Source organism: Solanum stenotomum, chromosome 11 (assembly GCF_019186545.1).
Source record: "Solanum stenotomum isolate F172 chromosome 11, ASM1918654v1, whole genome shotgun sequence".
In the NCBI taxonomy this organism is placed as follows: Eukaryota; Viridiplantae; Streptophyta; class Magnoliopsida; order Solanales; family Solanaceae; genus Solanum; species Solanum stenotomum.
This window is the reverse complement of record NC_064292.1, coordinates 56,510,163-56,529,555: the sequence shown is the minus strand read 5'-3', so window position 1 is coordinate 56,529,555 and position 19,393 is coordinate 56,510,163. Positions and strand designations below refer to the sequence as shown.

Sequence of the window (19,393 nt, the reverse complement as noted above, 5' to 3'; positions counted from 1 at the left end):
GGGGGGTGGGGGGTGAGGGGGTTGGAGTTTGGTTTGACCTAACTGTGTCTCACTTGGGTATTATCATGCACCTAACCCAACTAGTTATGTTATATCCCAAATCCACTTAAATTAAATATTCAATTTGTTAAAAAGAGTACAAAATAAGTGGTTAATATAATGAAGTGGTTAAGTCTAAAAGTTGAATAATCAATGAGCTTTATTAGTGTTTTTACTGTATGATTTTTGTCTTGTTTATTAAAGAATGAAGAAAGTGGTTAAGCTTTCCAATAATTAGCCATATAATTATTTTTGACTTTATCTTAGTTATACACAATTTTGCTCTAATTACTATCCTACTTCATCAAGAAAGGTATCTAAAGAGCAAATAAGTTGTTATAATAATACTAATAGTTTCACTCCATCCCATCTAACTAGATATTCATGATATATACTTTTAATGTCGAATCAAAATAGAAGTAAGGTAATTCAAAATATTGAACTTGCTGAATAGATGAAATATAACCAAAATATATATCTTCTATGAAAGACTGAATCGATCGTTTATTTGAAGAACAATTATGTTTATGTAAGAAGGTGAAAAGAAGTCATTAGCAACTTTTTGTACTTCTAAAACAAATTTTTTCTTATTGAAAGATTCTTTCATTTATTTTAAAACTAGTTTTCGAACATGTGCCTTGCACGTGTATTTCAAGCTAAGTAATTTTATTTTTTTTTAAAAAATATTAGATTAAATGTGCAATGAGTTATATGAATTTTGAAAGGGAAGATTACCTTTTGTCTGATTTAAACTTCTGAGTCATTTCATCTTTAAATTTAACACAAATAATTAGTAAAATTGTGTGTGTATATATATAATATCAAATGTAACATGACAAGCTATTAAAATCAATGTGTTTCATGCATTACAACACCGCATTAGACAAATAACTTCAAATTTTGGATTAAACCTCTAAAGTATATAATCTCATCTATAACACTTTTTTTCTATAGTAATCCATGCAATTACATATTAAAGTGTAACACAAATTAAAGATTAACAACATAAAGACACAACAATTTTAACTAATTAATCAACATCACCTGGGAGGTAAACTACCACAAATTGGTTATTTAACAAGAACTGCTTCACTTATTGCTGCCTCAAATCTGCAATTGGCTAGAAGAATCTCTAGCTTTCAATTATATGATATAATTTGAATAACAATACACTTATCTAAATTACTGTGCAAATCAATTGGAACTGCATCCTATACTTTTTCCAAAAATATTATGTGTATTATATAAAACTTAATAGAGTACATGAAAAGTTTTCTAATGGATGAAAATTAAAAGAATTACTAAAAAATTTAAAATTAATGGGATAAGTGCATATAATTATATAGTAAAAGATAAACTACACTAAGGGCCAGACAGATTCATGAACTTCACATTAATGTTTCACAATTTATTGATTTATTATTAAAAGGTAAATGTATTATTTGATTGATAGTATAAAAATATTCTGAAAGAGTAGTGTGTAGGTAGGGGTACAAAATATCCCATAAGAAGGTGACTTAAATGTATATATTCATGAAATNACTTAGTTATACACAATTTTGCTCTAATTACTATCCTACTTCATCAAGAAAGGTATCTAAAGAGCAAATAAGTTGTTATAATAATACTAATAGTTTCACTCCATCCCATCTAACTAGATATTCATGATATATACTTTTAATGTCGAATCAAAATAGAAGTAAGGTAATTCAAAATATTGAACTTGCTGAATAGATGAAATATAACCAAAATATATATCTTCTATGAAAGACTGAATCGATCGTTTATTTGAAGAACAGTTTATGTAAGAAGGTGAAAAGAAGTCATTAGCAACTTTTTGTACTTCTAAAACAAATTTATTCTTCTTGTAAAGATTCTTTCATTTATTTTAAAATTTAATTATCCTTTTCTTCACCTTACTTTAATGAAAATATCAAGTTTACTGCAATTATAGTTGAATGTTAGACATGTGCAGGTGTGAAATAAAGGGAATTAGTTGTTGAAACAAAGTCAATTGATAAACATCACTTTGACAAGTACCCTAGCCCCCCCACCCCCCCACCCCACCCTCTACTAAATAATATAGAAACCTTACAAGCCAAACTATCTAACTAACCTTAACCCCACTTCCCCTTTATATATTTACACTTAAAATTCCATTTCTCCAAACATCACAACAACATAGTATTCAAGAATCCTTATTACTTTCTTGAAAATGTCAAGTGTTTTCTTGATTTCATGTGTTCTGTTTACTCTGTTTGTGCCATCAACTTATGCACAATCATGCACAAACTACAACTTCACAAGCAACAACCAAATGTCATTCACTTCATGTAGTGATCTTCCATATTTAAACTCATTCCTTCATTGGAATTACAATCCTTCTACAAAAACTGCGAAAATCGCCTATCGACACACTAAGATTGCCTCCACAAGATGGGTAGCATGGGCTATAAATCCAACTTCACAAGGCATGGTTGGTTCACAAGCACTTGTGGCATATCAAAAATCAGATGGAAAAATGAGTGTTTATACATCACCTATTACAAGTTATCAAACACAATTACAACAAGGGGATTTGAGTTTTAATGTGTCTGATTTATCAGCTACTTATATTAATAATGAAATCACTATTTTTGCTACTTTAAAACTTGAGGATTTTAACTCTACAATTTTGAATCAAGTATGGCAAGAAGGTCCACTTTCAGGAGATTCACCAGCAATGCATGATACTTCTGGTGTTAATACTCAATCTGCTGGAGCTCTCAGACTTCTTTCTGGACAATCTGGAACTACTTCAACAAAAGCAAGCTCGCAATTTAACAAGAGAAATGTAAGCCAATTCATCCGTTCTAATTTTCACAACAGTAAACTTGTCTCTGTGAGACCTATAGGTCACGAGTTTGAGTCGTTGTGTCAGGGTAGGCTAGAGTATGATCCTTCCCCACACCCTAAGTGAACACGGGATGCTTTGTACTTCGAGCTGCCCTTGTACTAAAACTAACTGAAAAAGTTACTTACAATGGATTTATTTTTTCAGCTTCATGGATTGCTAAATGCAGTGAGTTGGGGAATCATGATGCCTATAGGGGTCATGTTTGCAAGGTACTTAAAGGTGTTTTCAGACCCTGCATGGTTTTACCTACACTCTATTTGGCAAATCACAGCTTATGTTATTGGTGTTGCTGGCTGGGCTACTGGTCTCCAATTAGGGAGTGAATCTAATGGTATTCAATTTACTGCCCATAGAATCATTGGCATTGTCCTCTTTTCTCTAGCCACCCTCCAGGTACTCTAATCATTCTTCTATTTCAGTATCACTTCAATACTTCTTATCTGTTTGGTACGATGAAAGTCATTTTTCAAGAAAACATTTTCCCTGAGGTAGTCATTTTCCAGTGTTTGGTGGTTAGAACATAAGCTATGTTGCTTGGACTCTTTAAAGATGCGGATGGGTGTGTGTCAGATCCTCCAAAAGTAGTGCAGACACGAGTGCCACAACATTTTTGAAGAGTCTAAGCAACATAGAGCAAAACACTCTCCGATTTACTAATATTGTTGTTAGTATCTAATCTATAACTTATCTGAAAAAATATTTTTCACAAACCAACCAAACATCAGAGAACATATTTTTGAAGTATGTCTTTTGGTTACAGGCTTCTGCTATGCTTCTAAGGCCAAAAAGGGATCACAAGCACAGGATCTACTGGAACATTTACCACAGAGCAGTTGGTTACTCAATTGTTGTTCTTGGAATCATTAACATATTCAAAGGTTTAAACATCTTGAAACCTCAGAAGAAATGGGAAACATATTATATTGCAACTCTAGTTGGTCTAGGAATCATTGCTGCATTATTGGAAGTTATCACATGGTGTGTGGTTATAAAAAGGAACAAGTCTGTTAGTAATACTGTTGAGAAGAATCCACAAGGTCTTCATGAATCAAATTGGTATAATGGTCCTGAAAATGGAACAAATAGGACACATTACAGAGTTTAGATTACTGAAAATTTTATTTTCTTGAATTTGTTGTTGATATTTACATATGTATGTCATTCCTCCTTATGTACTTTATATATAGCAGAGTGTTCTTTCCTTTCTTTGTATGTTCCTCGGTGTTTCTCTTGTTCTCTAGGTCAGTGATGCATGGTTTGATAAACTCGATGAAAAATGGGTTCTTCCCTCTACTAAATGAAAGGATTTGAACTGTGACGTATGTCTTGCCTACACATCAAGTACTGTGCTCTTACCTCTAGACTTAGTCATTCTCCTATTTCAGTTGCATTAGACCCAATGTTAGTATCATTTTCTAGGGTCAGTTATGCATGGTTTGAAAAACTCGATGAAAACGAGTTCTTCTCTCTTCCATACTCCACTTAGATACTAGGCTTATGTCTGCGGAAGTGTTTGAACCTGTGACGTATGTCTAGCTCACAGATCACGAACTGCGCTCTCACCACTACACTTTGTCTCTTCCTCCTATTCAGCTCACTTCACAATATTGACTAGAAAGATAAAGAAAAAAGGAAATACTAGTAGAGTCCTTACCATTAAAGAATTAATTAATTATCAATCTCATCTCAGATTCTCAAATGACACATCACATGTTTAACTCAACAATGGTTCGAGATTACTTTTGAGGCTCAAACAGCTACTGTTAAAGACATCACAAGTAGGGACCAATAAAGCTTTTAAAATAAACTACTAGTAAAATTGAGTAGCCAGAACACGAGTCTTGTGGCCTGAATCTGCGGTATGAATTGATCGTAATTTGGAGGTTCACACTCTAAAACATAAACAATTCAAAATGTATGCAAAAAGTAACTTCAATCCGAAATCATGAAAGCTTAAGGAGTGAGGCAAAAGACAGATATCATTGAAGTCCCTTTCTGTCAAACAAATGAAACGGGCCTTGCATGAAGCTTTTTATAATATAGAACCAAATACGTCCTTTTATTATCATTGAAGTCCCTTTCCATCAAACAAATCGATGTCTTTTGACGGAAAACGGTCTTCAATGAATCTTCTTACACTAAAAAATCAATTATATACCATCATCGGATTTTTGAATATTGAAAAAGGATAGTACAGTAGACTTGCCTAGTTAATTAAAAATCATCTGTAAATGGCATGATTTGATCACTGCTAGGCTAAATAATGCTTGAATCCTGAAAAGGAGGTCAGAACTAGAGTAGTTCAATAATGAAAGATGATCGGTTGTGGAGGTATCTTCTTTCCACTCCATGCTTCTCATTCTTATTCATTCAAGGCCTTGATAAATGTGTCCTTGAGATGAGCGTTTGTAGCAGCTACTCGTCGAGCTGTGAGGTCAAATTCTGAACCAGATCTGAAGAAGAAAAATTATTACACATCAGAGATATCAAACTAATGATCTATTTCTATACTAATGAATCCATTAATCGACTTTGCCTCTATCCTAAAACAATTGGAGTCGGCTATATGAGTACACTACATATATTCCATTACAAATAGGTGTAAAACCTAAATATGTGATTGAATAACTAGATCACTCTTTTTCTCAGGATACGAAACTTTACTTCTTTTTCAATGTGAAAACAATCTTGAACAGTTTCCGAAATCACCGGACATTGTAGCTCGTCAAGAGCACATTCTTTCGACTCTAGAAACCATCATTTACATCTAAATGAGAAAGATACTTTTGCCCCCTCTAATAGAACATGAAAACTTAACCCTCATACTACTTTTCATTATTTGGAAAATTTCATGAAGAATAAAGTATGTTACTCACGGATCAAACACGAAGCCTCCAGCTTCTTTCACTATCACAGCACCACCTGCCACATCCCTATACATAGACACAAACGTCACCAATATGTTGAATGTTACAGCTTACAAGATAGAAAAGAATTTATAAGCCTTACCAAGGGCCACCAAATTCAAGTTCGTAGAAGAGATCAAGCCTTCCACACGCCACTCCACAGAGATTTAATGCACAAGAACCACACATTCGAAGGGACCTAACCTGTAATATAAAGATCAAACCAATTTTTTTTAATTGTCGGAACATATTTTTAACTGAAAACTTGGATGTCTTGGTAGGTGTTGTGTAACCTTGAAAAGCAAGCTATTGATTCTCCCTGTTGTAGCATCTACAGTTAACTTATCCCGTTTTGTTCCAGCCTGCTCCAGTAAAATAAAATGTCAGTAACTTCTCCTTGTATACCGAAGAGATAAACAGAATAAGTGAACCAGCACATAGATAGGCATAAATCCACCTAGGTTTATAACAAATTTTCCAAATAAAATGTCGCAAGGAAAACAAATCTTTTATACTTCACCATAACATAACCATAATGCTCTGCAACAACTATTGCCGAGTGTCATATGACAACTTACAAGGAAGTAAGACTTTCAATATAATAGGAGGCTGCTAGAAATTTGCAGGGAAGACAAATATATTGGCTAAGAATACGCAAGTTCCGCGAATTGGACAAACAACAGAACCTGGTTTCCGTATTCATTTAATCGAACTGGTTTATCCTATTCACATCTTTGTAGAACTCAGGACGGGCAGTCTTGCTTGAAGCAAAATAATCGAAGGTATACTTCACCAATTATATGCTGCTTCCGAGTTTACATAAACCAAGATGGAAGTTCAATTAATTGTAGTTGATGAACATTGTGAAAACATTTTAAATTTCAAGTTCTTACGAACCATAGTTACAGCAGAACAGATAAACTGAAGTAGCTCTTCGTGTGTCGCATTTCATTGAAAGATTTCAGCAGGGTTGCAATTGTATTCAATAATTAGGAGATGCTATCATTAAGCAAAACAAATAAAGGAAGGTCAAGTACCTCTGTAGCAAGAAGAGCCTTCACGAGTTCAGACTGTGAAGATACTGCAGGTATTAAAACAAGGAAGAAGATTTGTTAGAGATCATTAGGTTTAAGCATGATGTTGTGAAAACTACACCATAACCAATATGCAACAATACCTTTGATAGGCTTCCCGTTGAGAAAAGCACCTTTTCCATCAATTGCGGTGAAAAGCTGCATTTCAAAAGCAAAAATCTTCTTACTAACTTGAATCATCAATTCAGCCAGAAACAATATAAATAAAACGAATAAGCACCCAAAGGTGTGGCCTAATGGTCAATCAAGTGGGTTGAGCACCATGAGGTCTCAGGTTTAAATTCCAGCAGAGACATAACACTAGGTGGTTTCTTTTCATTTGTTCTTGCCTTGGTAGATAACGGTACCTATTGTTGGTGGGAAGTGGGAGGTGGCAGATATCCCATGGAATTAGTCGAGGTGCATGCAAATGAAAGATCCATATAGGAAAAACGAACTAGTTGGAAATAAAGGTTAGTTGTTGTTAAACTCTTAGGAATATTTTATTTTGGTTAGAGACTTGAATGTTTGTGAAGGGGCAAGCACGGAATCTAGAGAACCTTGTAGTTTATAGAGTATCTCTTTTTTGTTCTAAAAGATAAACGATTTAGTATTAGAATGAATTGGACCTAACTATAAGGAAATGGGTGTAAAGGGTTCATGCAGCGGAACTCAACTAATTTGGAATTGAAGCATTGTTGATTGAGATATCTTACCTCATCGATAATTGGGTTGTAAACAACACCAACTGTTGGTTTCTTCTCAATTGTGAGACCGATTGATACACAGACAAAAGGGAACCTGAAGTCAATCAAGTTTCACAACGATCAGCTTTAGCAGTTCATGGATCATATAAAACAGTTCTATCAAAATATGGAGAAAATTAAGATTACCCGTGCACAAAGTTAGTGGTTCCGTCAAGTGGATCAACTATCCAAGTTGGTTCATCAGTCAGCTCAAAATTTCCACAAGCAGCAGTTGTTTCTTCACCAATGAACTGAAGTGGACAGATATTGCATGCAGCAAAGAGCCAGAAACAGATCAGTACAATCTTTTCATGATGCAGCTAATAAAATGATGGAACTAAGGATACAAGATCTGAAAACGAACCTTATGGCTGGGGAAACGTTGCTTGAGATGATTAAAAATGAGATCTTCACATGCCTTATCAGTCTCTGTGACTAAATCCACCTACATTGGATGAATAACAGAGATTTAATTGTATAAAAAGACCCATAGATTAAAACAAGAGACAGAAACAATCAAGATAGCTGCGTCAAGCGAACTAAGCCAGATTAAATGGAGAAGGGTAGAGGGGAAGGCACAATCCCCTAGTTCCGGAGGCTGCGGTTGGTCCTAAGAGTTGGCCTCACGAAATTCGGATTTCTAAGTCAGCAGAAAGAAAACAATCAACTAAATTTCACATTTTTTGGCCAAAAACAAAACAGATGATTAGCTTTACGCAAGAAACAACTCATTCTTAACTAGTTCCTTCAGGATAATAAAGCATAGATGCTCAAACTCAAGCCATAAACATGGTTCATTCTCTACGTAGAATCTTAATATCTAAAATTGGTCTTCATATAAGCAAGAACTGACTAGCAAATTAAGCAATAATAGCTCTTCATGAAGATCACAGAAGGACAGAAAGCATTTGTTTACAAGGAAAATCCAAACACTATGTTGCTCAGACTCTTCAAAAATGTCGCCAGACACGTGTCCAGAACCTCCAAAAGCAATGCATTTTTGGAAGATCTAACACAGGTTCTGCAACCTTTTTTGGAGAGTCTCACACTCTCTAAAAATGATGTTTAAACTGTGTAAGATCCTCCGAAGGACCTAACACTCGCCCGTTAACATTTTTGAAGAGTCTGAACAACATAGGCCAAGGCAAAAACTAATCAGGCACTAACCACTCCTTTGTGCTCCACATGCTTAGTCTTGTAGAATCCTTGGCGAATTATCTGCAAAACACATGAATACAAAACAATAAAATGAAGAAAAACTTAAAAGCTAAAAATTGAATCTTTTTTGATTGCTCAAGCTAAAAATTGAATCTTTTATGATTATTCAAGCTTAAAATTGAATCTTTTTTTTAATTATTCAAGCTAAAAATTAAATCTTTTTTGATTGTTCAAGCTAAAAATTGAATCTTTTTTGATTGTTCAAGCTAAAATTTGAATCTTTTTTGATAATTCAAGTTAAAAATTGAATCTTTTTTTTGATTGTTCAGGCTAAAAATTGAATCTATTTTTAATTACTCAAGCTAAAAATTGAATCTATTTTGATTATTCAAGCTAAAAATTGAATCTTTTTTAATTACTCAAGCTAAAAATTGAATCTTTACAATGTAAGTAGCTAAAATTATTCAAAAAAAAAGAATAAATTGGGTCAAATTAGATCTACCTCTCCAGCTTTTTTAGCAGCTTCAACTGCAACATCAAGAAACTCTTCAACTGAACCTCAAAAATTCAAACAATCACATTATAAAAATCAAACAATTATAATGCAAATTCTTAATAATAGGATTAATAATTATATGGGTAAAACATTCTAAACAGAAATAAGGGCTCTACCATTTTGCGCCATCTTAAAAATAAATATATTTTAATTAAGTGAGAAGAAGAAAAAGGGATAATTTGATGTGAATATATATAGGAGTAATATATTTACCTCACGTAGCACATGAAAGCATATTATATATATACCACAATTATCTATAGACAAAATTTGTTGGACCTCAAATACTCAATAATTCAAAAATCAAATCGATCTCGAATTCGATATTTATTTAATTCATGTTTAAATAAAATGCTATAATTTGAAGTGTTTATTAGTTCCTTTTGGTATGCTGGAACTATTAAATTATCGAGTAGCACCCTAAATTACAAGAAATAATTAAATGTTTTGATTTTCATACTTTAATTTTTTTTATTCATTAAAAGAATCCCAGAAAATACAAGTGAAGGGCAGTTTGGTAAAAGCAATAACAGACGTGGAATATGCCTATGCAACGTGAGAGTATATGCTTATTTTATTTTATTTTTGTTTTTGGTTTAAAGTAGCTTAGTGCTTGTGCACTTTTTTTTTTTTTGGGTAATAGACAATTTTTTATATATTTATATAATATTCATCAAATATATTAAACGTGGATACATTACTGTTAGCATTAGATATTAAAATATTACATATGGGTACATAGTGCATAACAAAAATGGTTTCTTCTTTGTCTGCTTCTAAAACCTTTGAGTTTCGAAGCAAACAAGGGAGGAACTTCTACTTATTAATATAAATAAATAAATATTAGAACGATAATGAAAAATAATGCTTCGATCAATGTATTAAATTAATAGCAGAAATTGTTTTTCTAAAAGAGGAATACATAGGTTTTTCTATAAATAATTTTGAATGTTTGCCAAATATAAATTATTGTTTTAATATTACTAAACAGTAATTGAAGCAATTCCAGGATGAGAGCAAATGGTCCTCACCACTTTGAGGCAATGATACAAATGGTCCACTGGACGTACGAATCAATGGAATAACTATAGTATAAACAATACTTTTCAAGATTCCTTCACACCATAATCTTTCGTAAACTACTACTTCATCATCATCAGTATATAAAAAGTAGAATAAATACAAAGATGCTTCTTATAAAGTAAGGATTGGAAATCAATGTTTCCCAAAATTTTGAAACACCTTTGAATCTTCAATCAAAGAAGAGACCGCACATGTAACCTGTTGAAGATGTCCATAAGTATTTCGTCTTGAAAGTGAGTTGACAGAGGACTTAAATGGAGAAACAATTGAGACACACTTTATATTCAGTAATGTGAACGTGAAAAGACCAGAAATGGCACTGACAAAAGATTCAATCAAATTATTGTTCAGTGGAGAAAACACCATTTTTTGTATTAAACATACAGCAGAGCTCAACAACTCAAAAAAAATGACACACTGTTGCGCGTTCCTCGACTGCGATTTATTTGTTTTCCTTCGGTTCAAGGGCTGCAATTTCTTTGACAACTTGCGCTTTGTCAGCCTCAAACTGCTCATCCTCTGCACACAACAAAAAGACGAGTAAGGACAACGATTTCATCATGCTTTCACACGACATGGGGTGTTCTTTTCATTTCGATTGTGTTTTCGTACCTTTTTCAGTCTTAAAATCAGCAAAGAGGCGAAGAAGTTTGTTTCTGTTTGCTACAAGGATGCTAACAATATCGGGAGGCTTGTTGTGATTTGCCGCAAATAGCTGTAAAGCTTTAAAAGGTTAGAGACAAAAGCATTTGATAAATGGAGTAAATTAATGAGCATATACATGAAACCATGTCGAAACAAGAAGGGTACCTTGAAGACATGAAATGCTTCTATCTGGATACTCTTGCTTGACTCCTGCCAAAGAGAAACTCAGCAATCAATATCAGATGATTAGAGCAATACTAATAAAGAACATTTGAAAACTACTCGTCGATGTTAGGCTTTTCAAGTCAGCTGAAGTGACGGAAGAAAAAGCCTCTTCCCCATATTAACAAGTACAGAGCCAAGAAAATCAGAGTCATAGTCTGTAATATATATACACATAGGTTTGATTTTGACCAATTCTTGTAGCAATTCATGTCAAAACGTCCAAATTTAAATCAATGCCGCATTATCCACTCATTTATTCATGTCTGACCCTAAACTAGCAACCACAGAAAGGGTATATTGAGAAGCATAGTAAAGCCCCTAGAGAATATAAAGCAAATGAAAGTAAACCAAAAGAACAGACACATGGAAAGACACACGAGGAAAGAAAAAACAAACAGTGATAGTGAGCACGAAGGAAGGTGATCAATACCCTGAGCAGATTCATGAGAATCCTCAAGTTGTTTCTTGAGCTAACATAACGTGTCATCACAGCAGAATTTGAGCGGTCCAACAACATATCTGCCAAGAGCTGCAACAACAAAGCAGATAATTTTAAAGATTTAACATGTTTTAGAGTTTTTTATTCCTCCAACAACATTGTGAAAGTGCTAAAATATGTACATTTAATAAGCCATTTTCTGCATATGATAGAATTCAAGCATTCGAATATGAGGAAGACAATTAAAGTTTCTAAGCAATTTATATTTAGTGCGACATGAAAAAGCCAAAAAAGACCAGCATCCATATTTAAGCCTATGTAATGGTTCAGCTTTTCCTTCACAGAATCTCACATACCTTTCATTAATAATAACCCAAAATATACGTGCAGGAATGACATTCCATATGGTTCTACTATCTTTTTCACCCTCCCGCCTAACTAGCATAAGAGAGGGTTGTTTACAAACATTGACATAACCCAGTTTAATCCACATGGATCTAGAAATGAACTTCACAGCATCGCCACAAACAGTGCAGCAACAATTAACAAAAATAAAAATTTTCCTTCTTTGTGACTTTTTTGGTTATTCATAGCTTTATATATAATCTTCAAAAGCCTTTAGTTCACGGAAATGGCTGATGATACCATCTTGTAGACAGACTTAAATCCTTAACAGTAACATTCCGTCCCTACGGTGTTTCCACCTCAGAATATCTGGTGTGCCTTGTACAGATTACAACTTCCTCCTATTTTCTTCTTAACATTACTATGTATCAGTGTTGTCAAAGGCACACTAAGCTCTATAATGAGACTAAAAACGTGTTGAGCGTTTTGCCTCGTTTAATGTGCGCTTCAATGTCGTCATCAAGGTTCTAATACAAATTTTCCCTTTCTAATGAGCCTCTAGAGGTGACACAAAACAATTGATATTTCACTATATCGTAATTTTTTTCAATTTCTTTGTTCATATATTTGTCATTCATGCTTATAATTATTAGCCGTGGACTAAACATATATATTTGTATTTTTTTCTCCCTTTGCACCTTTTTTCATTAAAGCCCACACTTTATTTGTGCTTTGCACTTAAAGCTCCAATGAACCTTAGAGCTTTTTGGCATTTTTTGCTTTTGATAACACTACTAGTATTTTCTAAAGAGGTGCAAAAGGAAAAGAGAAAAATTCTTCCACAAGATGATCAGCATTCAAGTCAGCAAAACATCACTTGTGTAAGATCTGGAGAAATTTAACAAAAGAAAGCACTTTGTACATTAATGATTCATAATGTAACGTTCCAAATTTACACTTGGATTCTTTGCAAAATGTGTGAGATTCCAAAGAAACAAAACTCATGCCAGAATTACCAGAACCATACTATTCAACCGAATATTTCCACATCAAAGAGGGGACAAATCCCTTACCTTGACAGCTTGTCTTCTGGTGATGTAGTTACTAGACTCGAGTAGCTTTGAGTTATACTCTGTGAAAAACTGAAACCAGAACCACAAGATGGTGTATGAGTTAACAACAATCTATTTTCCAGAACAACTAACAAGTCATTCATAAAGCAAGCGAATAACAAGACTGGAAACAGCAGATATCACCTCACTATCCTACAAATGCAAATAAACAACAGTTTTTTTTTTGGGGGGGGGCGGGGGGGGATTCAATTGATCCTTTACATTTTCACCCCGTCATGCAATAGACAATAGGAGCAACAGAAATAAGGTCCCCAAATTCAAAATTATAATACTACTGCCTAGTGCCCATGGGGTTAACACATTGGCCACGAAACACTCGAGAACGAAAAAGATGACTTCACAATCACGCAATCATAACAAGAACTTAGTAGTGTAAACAGAACTAGTATTGAAGAAGTAGCTTGAGAGCATTATGTACATTAACAAAAATAAAGCCACAAGCAGCATAATTCTTCGAAAGAAATAATATATGGTTTAAACAATATTCTTGCACACATTCAATACAAACACTTGTCCAAATAATTAACTTTCATTACCCAGTCATAATTCTTCGAAAGAAATTCAGCTACTGTTGATTTGTGCCTTGTCAAGAGTTCCTGATCAAGAATTACAAGCTGATAAGGATAACGTCACAGTAGTAATGATTAGCTAGTTCTTACAGAATAGGAAAAGCTATATATTTCCAGAGCCACTTTGCCAACAAGTGCTTGCTTCTAGGAGAAACAAATCACCCCATTCCATAAAATAACTTTCTCCTATAAATATAGATGACAGCAATGGTGAATGAATTCTCATGAAACTAATTCATTTACTTCTTATTGAATTATTTCTAATTTAAAGTAGCAAAAAGGCTTCACTTTCTGCTTTTTCCGCCAGCTTAATGACGTGTGATAGGCAAAGGAGAAGCAGACAGTGATAATCATTCCAGAATCATGATCAAGAGCATTTAACCTTAAAGGTGGCAGCAGCATCAGCAGCAATGTCAAAATTTGGCAGCTGAATATAATCGAAAAACTTCTTCATATGCTCAGACTCCAAGACATACCTAAAAACCAAAGAGCAAATACAAGTTATCAGAAAAAAGGACCCATTCAATAGCATGAAGCTACTTTTTTATGTTTCTATCCAAGACATAATCAGGGACTAGAAAGAGATTTCAAAGAAACTAATTATGTCACCAGCAAGTCAGATAAATATATCCCCTTACACCAATAAACTTGAAAGAAGCAAAGAAAAAAAATTCTAGACAATTTACTAAAAGACAAAAAAAAACCATCAAATAGGTTCAGGTGGTTTACCTTGCAACACTCTGGTGGCGAATGCACTCCCTCAACATTGCACCATAATGCAAAGCCATTTCTGTATTCTCATATCTAGATGACATGGGAAAAGGATCATCAGAAGTCAGCAAACATACAAACCGGAGATGAGCAACAGGAATCTCCAGAAACATCTTTTGCGCCGCAAAAATTAAGTTCTGAAAAAATGCTTGCGAAAATGCAGTCGAAAAGTATTACCTCATCCCATTTATGTGATAAAATTTGACTAGCCACACAGATAACATTATAAAGGTCAAGTAAATACTATCATTTGGACTAATAAAGAAAATAAGGTCTGCTTAATCTCAATTTAATCTCGAGTTTGTCATGGTGTAGAGCTGATGTTTCTAGAGGACCAAAAAGGGGAGTGTTTCAAGCAAAAGAAAATCCTGACAACACGGATTAGACACAGAACACAATAAAGTATAAGGAATACAAGAACGTATTTTTTATCGGTACAAGGAAAACAAGCACTTCTAGTCTAAAAGTCTATATCTAAAAATGGTTTCTTTCATCCAAAATATCTGACTTAGCTTTCACATGGATACAGATTAGAAACATCTGTCAGAAAGTAAAGGTAAGAAAAATTTAAAGAATATGGAAAACTAGTAAACATGAAAAATTTGACAGGACAAAGCATCATACTAGCAAGTCACCAGATTTTGGATATCTTATGTACTGTAGCTTACCCTAATATTAATTTGTCCATCAGATCAATGTTTGCTTCCAAGTAATCACAAGCAATCAGCCGTGACTGAACCTGCTGTCTCTGCAGATTTGCTACTACTTGAGTAGCATCTTTGCGGGTCTGTGAAATAGAAACATCATTATAATAGGAAAATAAGGAAAATACAAGAACAAAGATAACAGGCTTAACAGAAGTGAAAGTCCAATTCAAAATGACCCAATAATGTAGTAGAACCATCAAAATGATTGAAGAACAGAAAGCAGATCATACTCTCTCCAAAAAAAGCAACAAAAAAACATAAATAAGACCCCGTTCACGACCTCACGTGACAAGAGAGAGACAATCTGACCGTAAGCAACTTTCTGAACTCATAGAAGATGTTAACTTACCTCTAAATTCAAATTGGGAAGACAATTAATTATTAGCCGAAGCGTGTTCTCTTTGAAGAATTCTAGGGTCAACTGAGCACAAGCCTCAGCGAGGGGTTCGGATTCACCATTCCCATAAAGAATAATCTTCAATTCCCGGATTGACTTGCTTAACTCCATCATCTGCAAATATACATTTAAGAATAAAACGTGTACAACTTCATTAAAAAAAAGTGCATAACAAACACGATGCTAAACATAATCAAACAAAATAATATTTCATATAACAGCACTATCACATATATATCCCAAATTATTAAGAATCTATATCAGCAACATTCAAAATAGTGGCATTGTCACTGATTCACTGTTGATTCAATCACAATATTCCAGAACGTAGAAAACAAATCAACTCTACTGCATATCACTAGAAAGAACTTATCCACCACTTCGCTCTTTGCTTAGCAATTAGCGTTCCACATAATAAAATATAATTTTGTTAACAAGCAAATGACGGGGATCCAAATTGTGCTAACTAAAGCTATTGCATTACTCAAAAAATCACAAAGCAATCTTCAAAAAGGTCCATTCAAACAAATTGAACCAAATCAATCCACTGCACTTATCTGCCAATTCCGTTGTTGTTTAGCAATCTACAAAATTAAAAATTACATTTTGATCACAAGCAAATGAACTAGATCCAAATTGGACCAACTAAAGCCATCCCATTTCTGAAAAATTCCACAAAACAAGATAATTCAAAAGCATTGATTCAAACAAATTGAACCAAATCAATCGACTTCAGTCCGAAACCAAATTCATTGAGCTCGGCTATATGAATCCTCTATATCCATTCCACTAAATCCACATCACTTAATCACAAACTAAGCCACTTCAAAAAGACTCACTCCAACAATCAATCAATCTATCATCAACTATACCTCAAAACCATATAATTCCTTGTATACTTTGCTCTATTCAGTTCCCATTTTCCTTTCCATACAAGATAAGACAAGGTAAGAATTGTGCAAAAGATAAAAATCAAACCTTTTCTTCTCGTTTGCTTTTCACCGAGTGTCAAAACCGCTCAATCCATAAGAATCTCATAAAACAAGCTAATTCAATAGCATTCACTCAAACAAATTAACCAAATCAATCAACCTCAGTCTCAAACCAAATTAGTTGAGATCACTACATGATCCTCTATATCCATTTCTGCTCAATTACAACAACAACAATAACAAGATACTCTGGGGAAGGTACCCTTTCAGCTCACTAATTCACAAACTAAGCCAATTTCTAAACTAACAAAATTAGACAATGTAACAATCAATCATGAACTAAAGACTGAAAAATTTCAAACCTTTTCTTCTCGTTTGCCTTCACGAGTATCATTAACCCGTTCAACATACATAAGAAGTTCACGGGTCTGACGAACAAGGTCAGCAGGAGTCTTGGGCTTAGACTTAAATAAACCCTTCATCTTCGTACTATCACCAGCACCAAAACTATTCTCCCTAAACGACGAAGCAGCAGCTGCTGTTACTGCTTGAATTGGGGACGACAACCTCTGAACCACAATTGGTTGTGGTTCAGAGCTTTTGCCGCCGCCCCCTTTCGGTCCTGAAAAACAAATTCCTATTTTGCTTGATTTTCAATCACACCCACTTCCCCAAATGTTGAATTCTCTACACACTGTTAGATTTCTTTCAAACTTCTTCAATACTTCACTATTTTTCATGGGGTTTCATTCTTTCTCCAAGATTTGCTGTAAATTTTTGTGAGGTTATCGAATTTGGATTGGAGAAGATGAAATTAGCTGTTGATCTTGATTCGATCTATGGTGGGTAGTACAAATTGTCTACAAGTATTTGTAGTTTTCTCCTATGCCCAAATTCTTGTTAAACTACTGTGCTAACTATTTCTTCTACTTTTATTTTATATTACTTTCTTTTTCGTGATTGTTTTGGATTTTAATTGAAATTGTATCTCTACTTTGATAGAAATATGATTTGTATATACTTTATCTTTTTTCGGATCTTATTTGATAAGATCATACTAAGTATGTTATTAAGGTATGTGGAAATCATATCTCTATTTTTAAGATAGAAATATGATTTGTATAGACTTTATCTTTTTCTTTTTTCAATCTTATAATTTGATGAGATCATACTAAATATATTATAAAGGTATGTTGAAATCATATTTCTATTTTTAAGATAGAAATATGATTTGTATATACTTTACTTTTTTCAAATCTTATTTGATGAAATTATATTGAATATGTTTGTTAGTAGTATTATATTTCTCATTGTAACTCTTGGTATGTTTTCTTTTAATACATCTAACTAATATTAATATTGTATACTCGCGGTTGAATATTGTATTGGTCTGGTAAGTATTTTTTTATATAATTAATTAAATTGACATGATATTTATTTTTAATTTACTTCATTTGAGTTTTAAATATGATTTTTTTTCTTTGAATTTTATTTATTTCGCGCTCAAACAGAAGTTACCTTTGCTTATGTGATATCCTAGTTTGATAGTTTCTCATGATTACATTCTCAGACGGCAAACCTAAAAAATTAATTACAGACGCTTGACGCCTAATCTTAGGTGAATTTAATGCAAAGATAATATATAAGGAATTAATTGAGATATCGAAAAAATGAAAAAAAGGAAATATATACTCATCAAAAATATGTTGATCAGAGAATAAAGTTGGAAGTTCAAGATAAATGAACTTGTCATATACTTATGAAATGGAATATACTATATAATTTTTGGTGATTATGGTAAATATCGTAAATTACCATTTATTAATTTCAGTCTCCCTAACTATGTACACTACTTAGAAATCTTTAATTCTAAAACATTATAGCAACCAAATTTACTATTACTATTTGCCTTTTTTTAACCTCTCATCTTGTGTCCGATAATTTTTATTAGATTTCGATTAAATTTGAATTCACGTATTGTAAAATATATTTTGAGAGTCACACTCTTAATAAAAATTGTTAATTTCTAGAAACTCAAAAATTCGAAACCTCATATTAAAAGTGTAGGCAATACATGTTGGTATGTTGGTACTACTACTTAATTACTTGATATTTAATTGTGTCCTTTTAATTTTCAAGTTTGTACAGAATTTTAAAGCGATAATAACTATAAAAAGAGAAGAAAAAGGAAAAAAGTTGATTTCATTAAAATAAAATATAATAATTATAATTAAAAAAACAGCTTAAAAGATGGGGCCAATTTATGACCATTACAATGTATTAATGTTTAACAATTGTAGTGTTTCAACGATCATATATAAAATTTGTGCAAGTCATTATCAACATTTTTTCAACTGATTATCCTAAAAGATGGCACGTTGAGAACTTATGAATTTTTTTATTAAAAATATCTATAATTGATAAGTATTAACTTGGGATAACGACTTTGAACTTTAATAATAAAAAATTGTAATACGAGAGAGTGCTTCTTTTTAGTAGACGTGTGAGTTATGATAAATCTAAAATAGTTAAGTGTCATGAATTTTGAATATCAGATAATTAAGAAAGGTATTAATCTAATATTCGATTTTGATTCTTATTTTTAAAAAGAAAAGTATGTGCGTATAGAAAAATCAAATGGAATCGCAAAGCTATAATAATCTATAATTACTAGGATCCTTAAAGATTATTATTTTTTTCACAAGTCAACTAGTATCATTTTTTTTTACTAAATTGTTTTGAGACGTGGTTTCTTTTGAACATCTCAAGGGAC

The 19,393-nt window shown here is 33.0% G+C and overlaps 3 protein-coding genes across 4 annotated transcripts in view; 1 reads left to right on the top strand and 2 right to left on the bottom strand.

Annotated features, from left to right (window-relative positions):
* The first annotated feature begins 2,192 nt into the window (after positions 1–2,192).
* LOC125844475 (cytochrome b561 and DOMON domain-containing protein At5g47530) lies at positions 2,193–4,147 on the top strand. Its single transcript, XM_049523786.1, has 3 exons — positions 2,193–2,872; positions 3,080–3,328; positions 3,696–4,147. Exons 1-3 carry the CDS (start codon positions 2,255–2,257, stop codon positions 4,038–4,040), a joined length of 1,212 nt encoding a protein of 403 aa, XP_049379743.1. The 5' UTR covers positions 2,193–2,254; the 3' UTR covers positions 4,041–4,147.
* Positions 4,148–5,043: 896 nt separating this feature from the next.
* LOC125844882 (inositol monophosphatase 3) overlaps positions 5,044–19,393 on the bottom strand; it is a 113,890-nt gene continuing 99,540 nt past the window's right edge. Inside the window, exons 2-13 of one of the 2 annotated variants that reach the window (XM_049524242.1) lie at positions 9,491–9,518; positions 9,321–9,376; positions 8,828–8,878; positions 8,025–8,105; positions 7,808–7,911; positions 7,631–7,715; positions 7,019–7,073; positions 6,879–6,922; positions 6,135–6,203; positions 5,945–6,045; positions 5,812–5,868; positions 5,044–5,388 (exon numbers count right to left, since the gene is read on the bottom strand). In XM_049524242.1, coding sequence (XP_049380199.1) covers positions 5,298–5,388; positions 5,812–5,868; positions 5,945–6,045; positions 6,135–6,203; positions 6,879–6,922; positions 7,019–7,073; positions 7,631–7,715; positions 7,808–7,911; positions 8,025–8,105; positions 8,828–8,878; positions 9,321–9,376; positions 9,491–9,503 — 807 coding nt within the window. In that variant the 5' untranslated portion in view covers positions 9,504–9,518 and the 3' untranslated portion in view covers positions 5,044–5,297. Of the gene's footprint in view, positions 5,389–5,811; positions 5,869–5,944; positions 6,046–6,134; positions 6,204–6,878; positions 6,923–7,018; positions 7,074–7,630; positions 7,716–7,807; positions 7,912–8,024; positions 8,106–8,827; positions 8,879–9,320; positions 9,379–9,490; positions 9,519–19,393 lie in introns of both variants that reach the window. The other variant, XM_049524241.1, reaches the window with a different exon arrangement.
* On the bottom strand, positions 10,708–17,537 carry LOC125844881 (putative MO25-like protein At5g47540). The gene is made up of 11 exons (XM_049524240.1): positions 16,983–17,537; positions 15,641–15,802; positions 15,253–15,371; positions 14,543–14,617; positions 14,196–14,289; positions 13,781–13,840; positions 13,185–13,253; positions 11,758–11,856; positions 11,268–11,312; positions 11,070–11,172; positions 10,708–10,976 (listed from the first exon to the last, which is right to left on the bottom strand). Exons 1-11 carry the CDS (start codon positions 17,100–17,102, stop codon positions 10,900–10,902), a joined length of 1,023 nt encoding a protein of 340 aa, XP_049380197.1. The 5' UTR covers positions 17,103–17,537; the 3' UTR covers positions 10,708–10,899.

Bases quoted from the DNA above. Each gene is read 5' to 3' on its own strand.
- LOC125844475 (XM_049523786.1), top strand. From the start codon at position 2,255: ATGTCAAGTGTTTTCTTGATTTCATGTGTTCTGTTTACTCTGTTTGTG. The intron at 2,873-3,079 runs GTAAGCCAATTC...TTATTTTTTCAG, and splicing joins CGCAATTTAACAAGAGAAAT to CTTCATGGATTGCTAAATGC. The intron at 3,329-3,695 runs GTACTCTAATCA...TTTTGGTTACAG, and splicing joins TTTCTCTAGCCACCCTCCAG to GCTTCTGCTATGCTTCTAAG.
- LOC125844881 (XM_049524240.1), bottom strand. From the start codon at position 17,102: ATGAAGGGTTTATTTAAGTCTAAGCCCAAGACTCCTGCTGACCTTGTT. The intron at 13,841-14,195 runs GTTAAATGCTCT...ATTCTTGATCAG, and splicing joins ATGCTGCTGCCACCTTTAAG to GAACTCTTGACAAGGCACAA. The intron at 13,254-13,780 runs GTAATGAAAGTT...TTCTGGTTTCAG, and splicing joins TTTCGAAGAATTATGACTGG to TTTTTCACAGAGTATAACTC.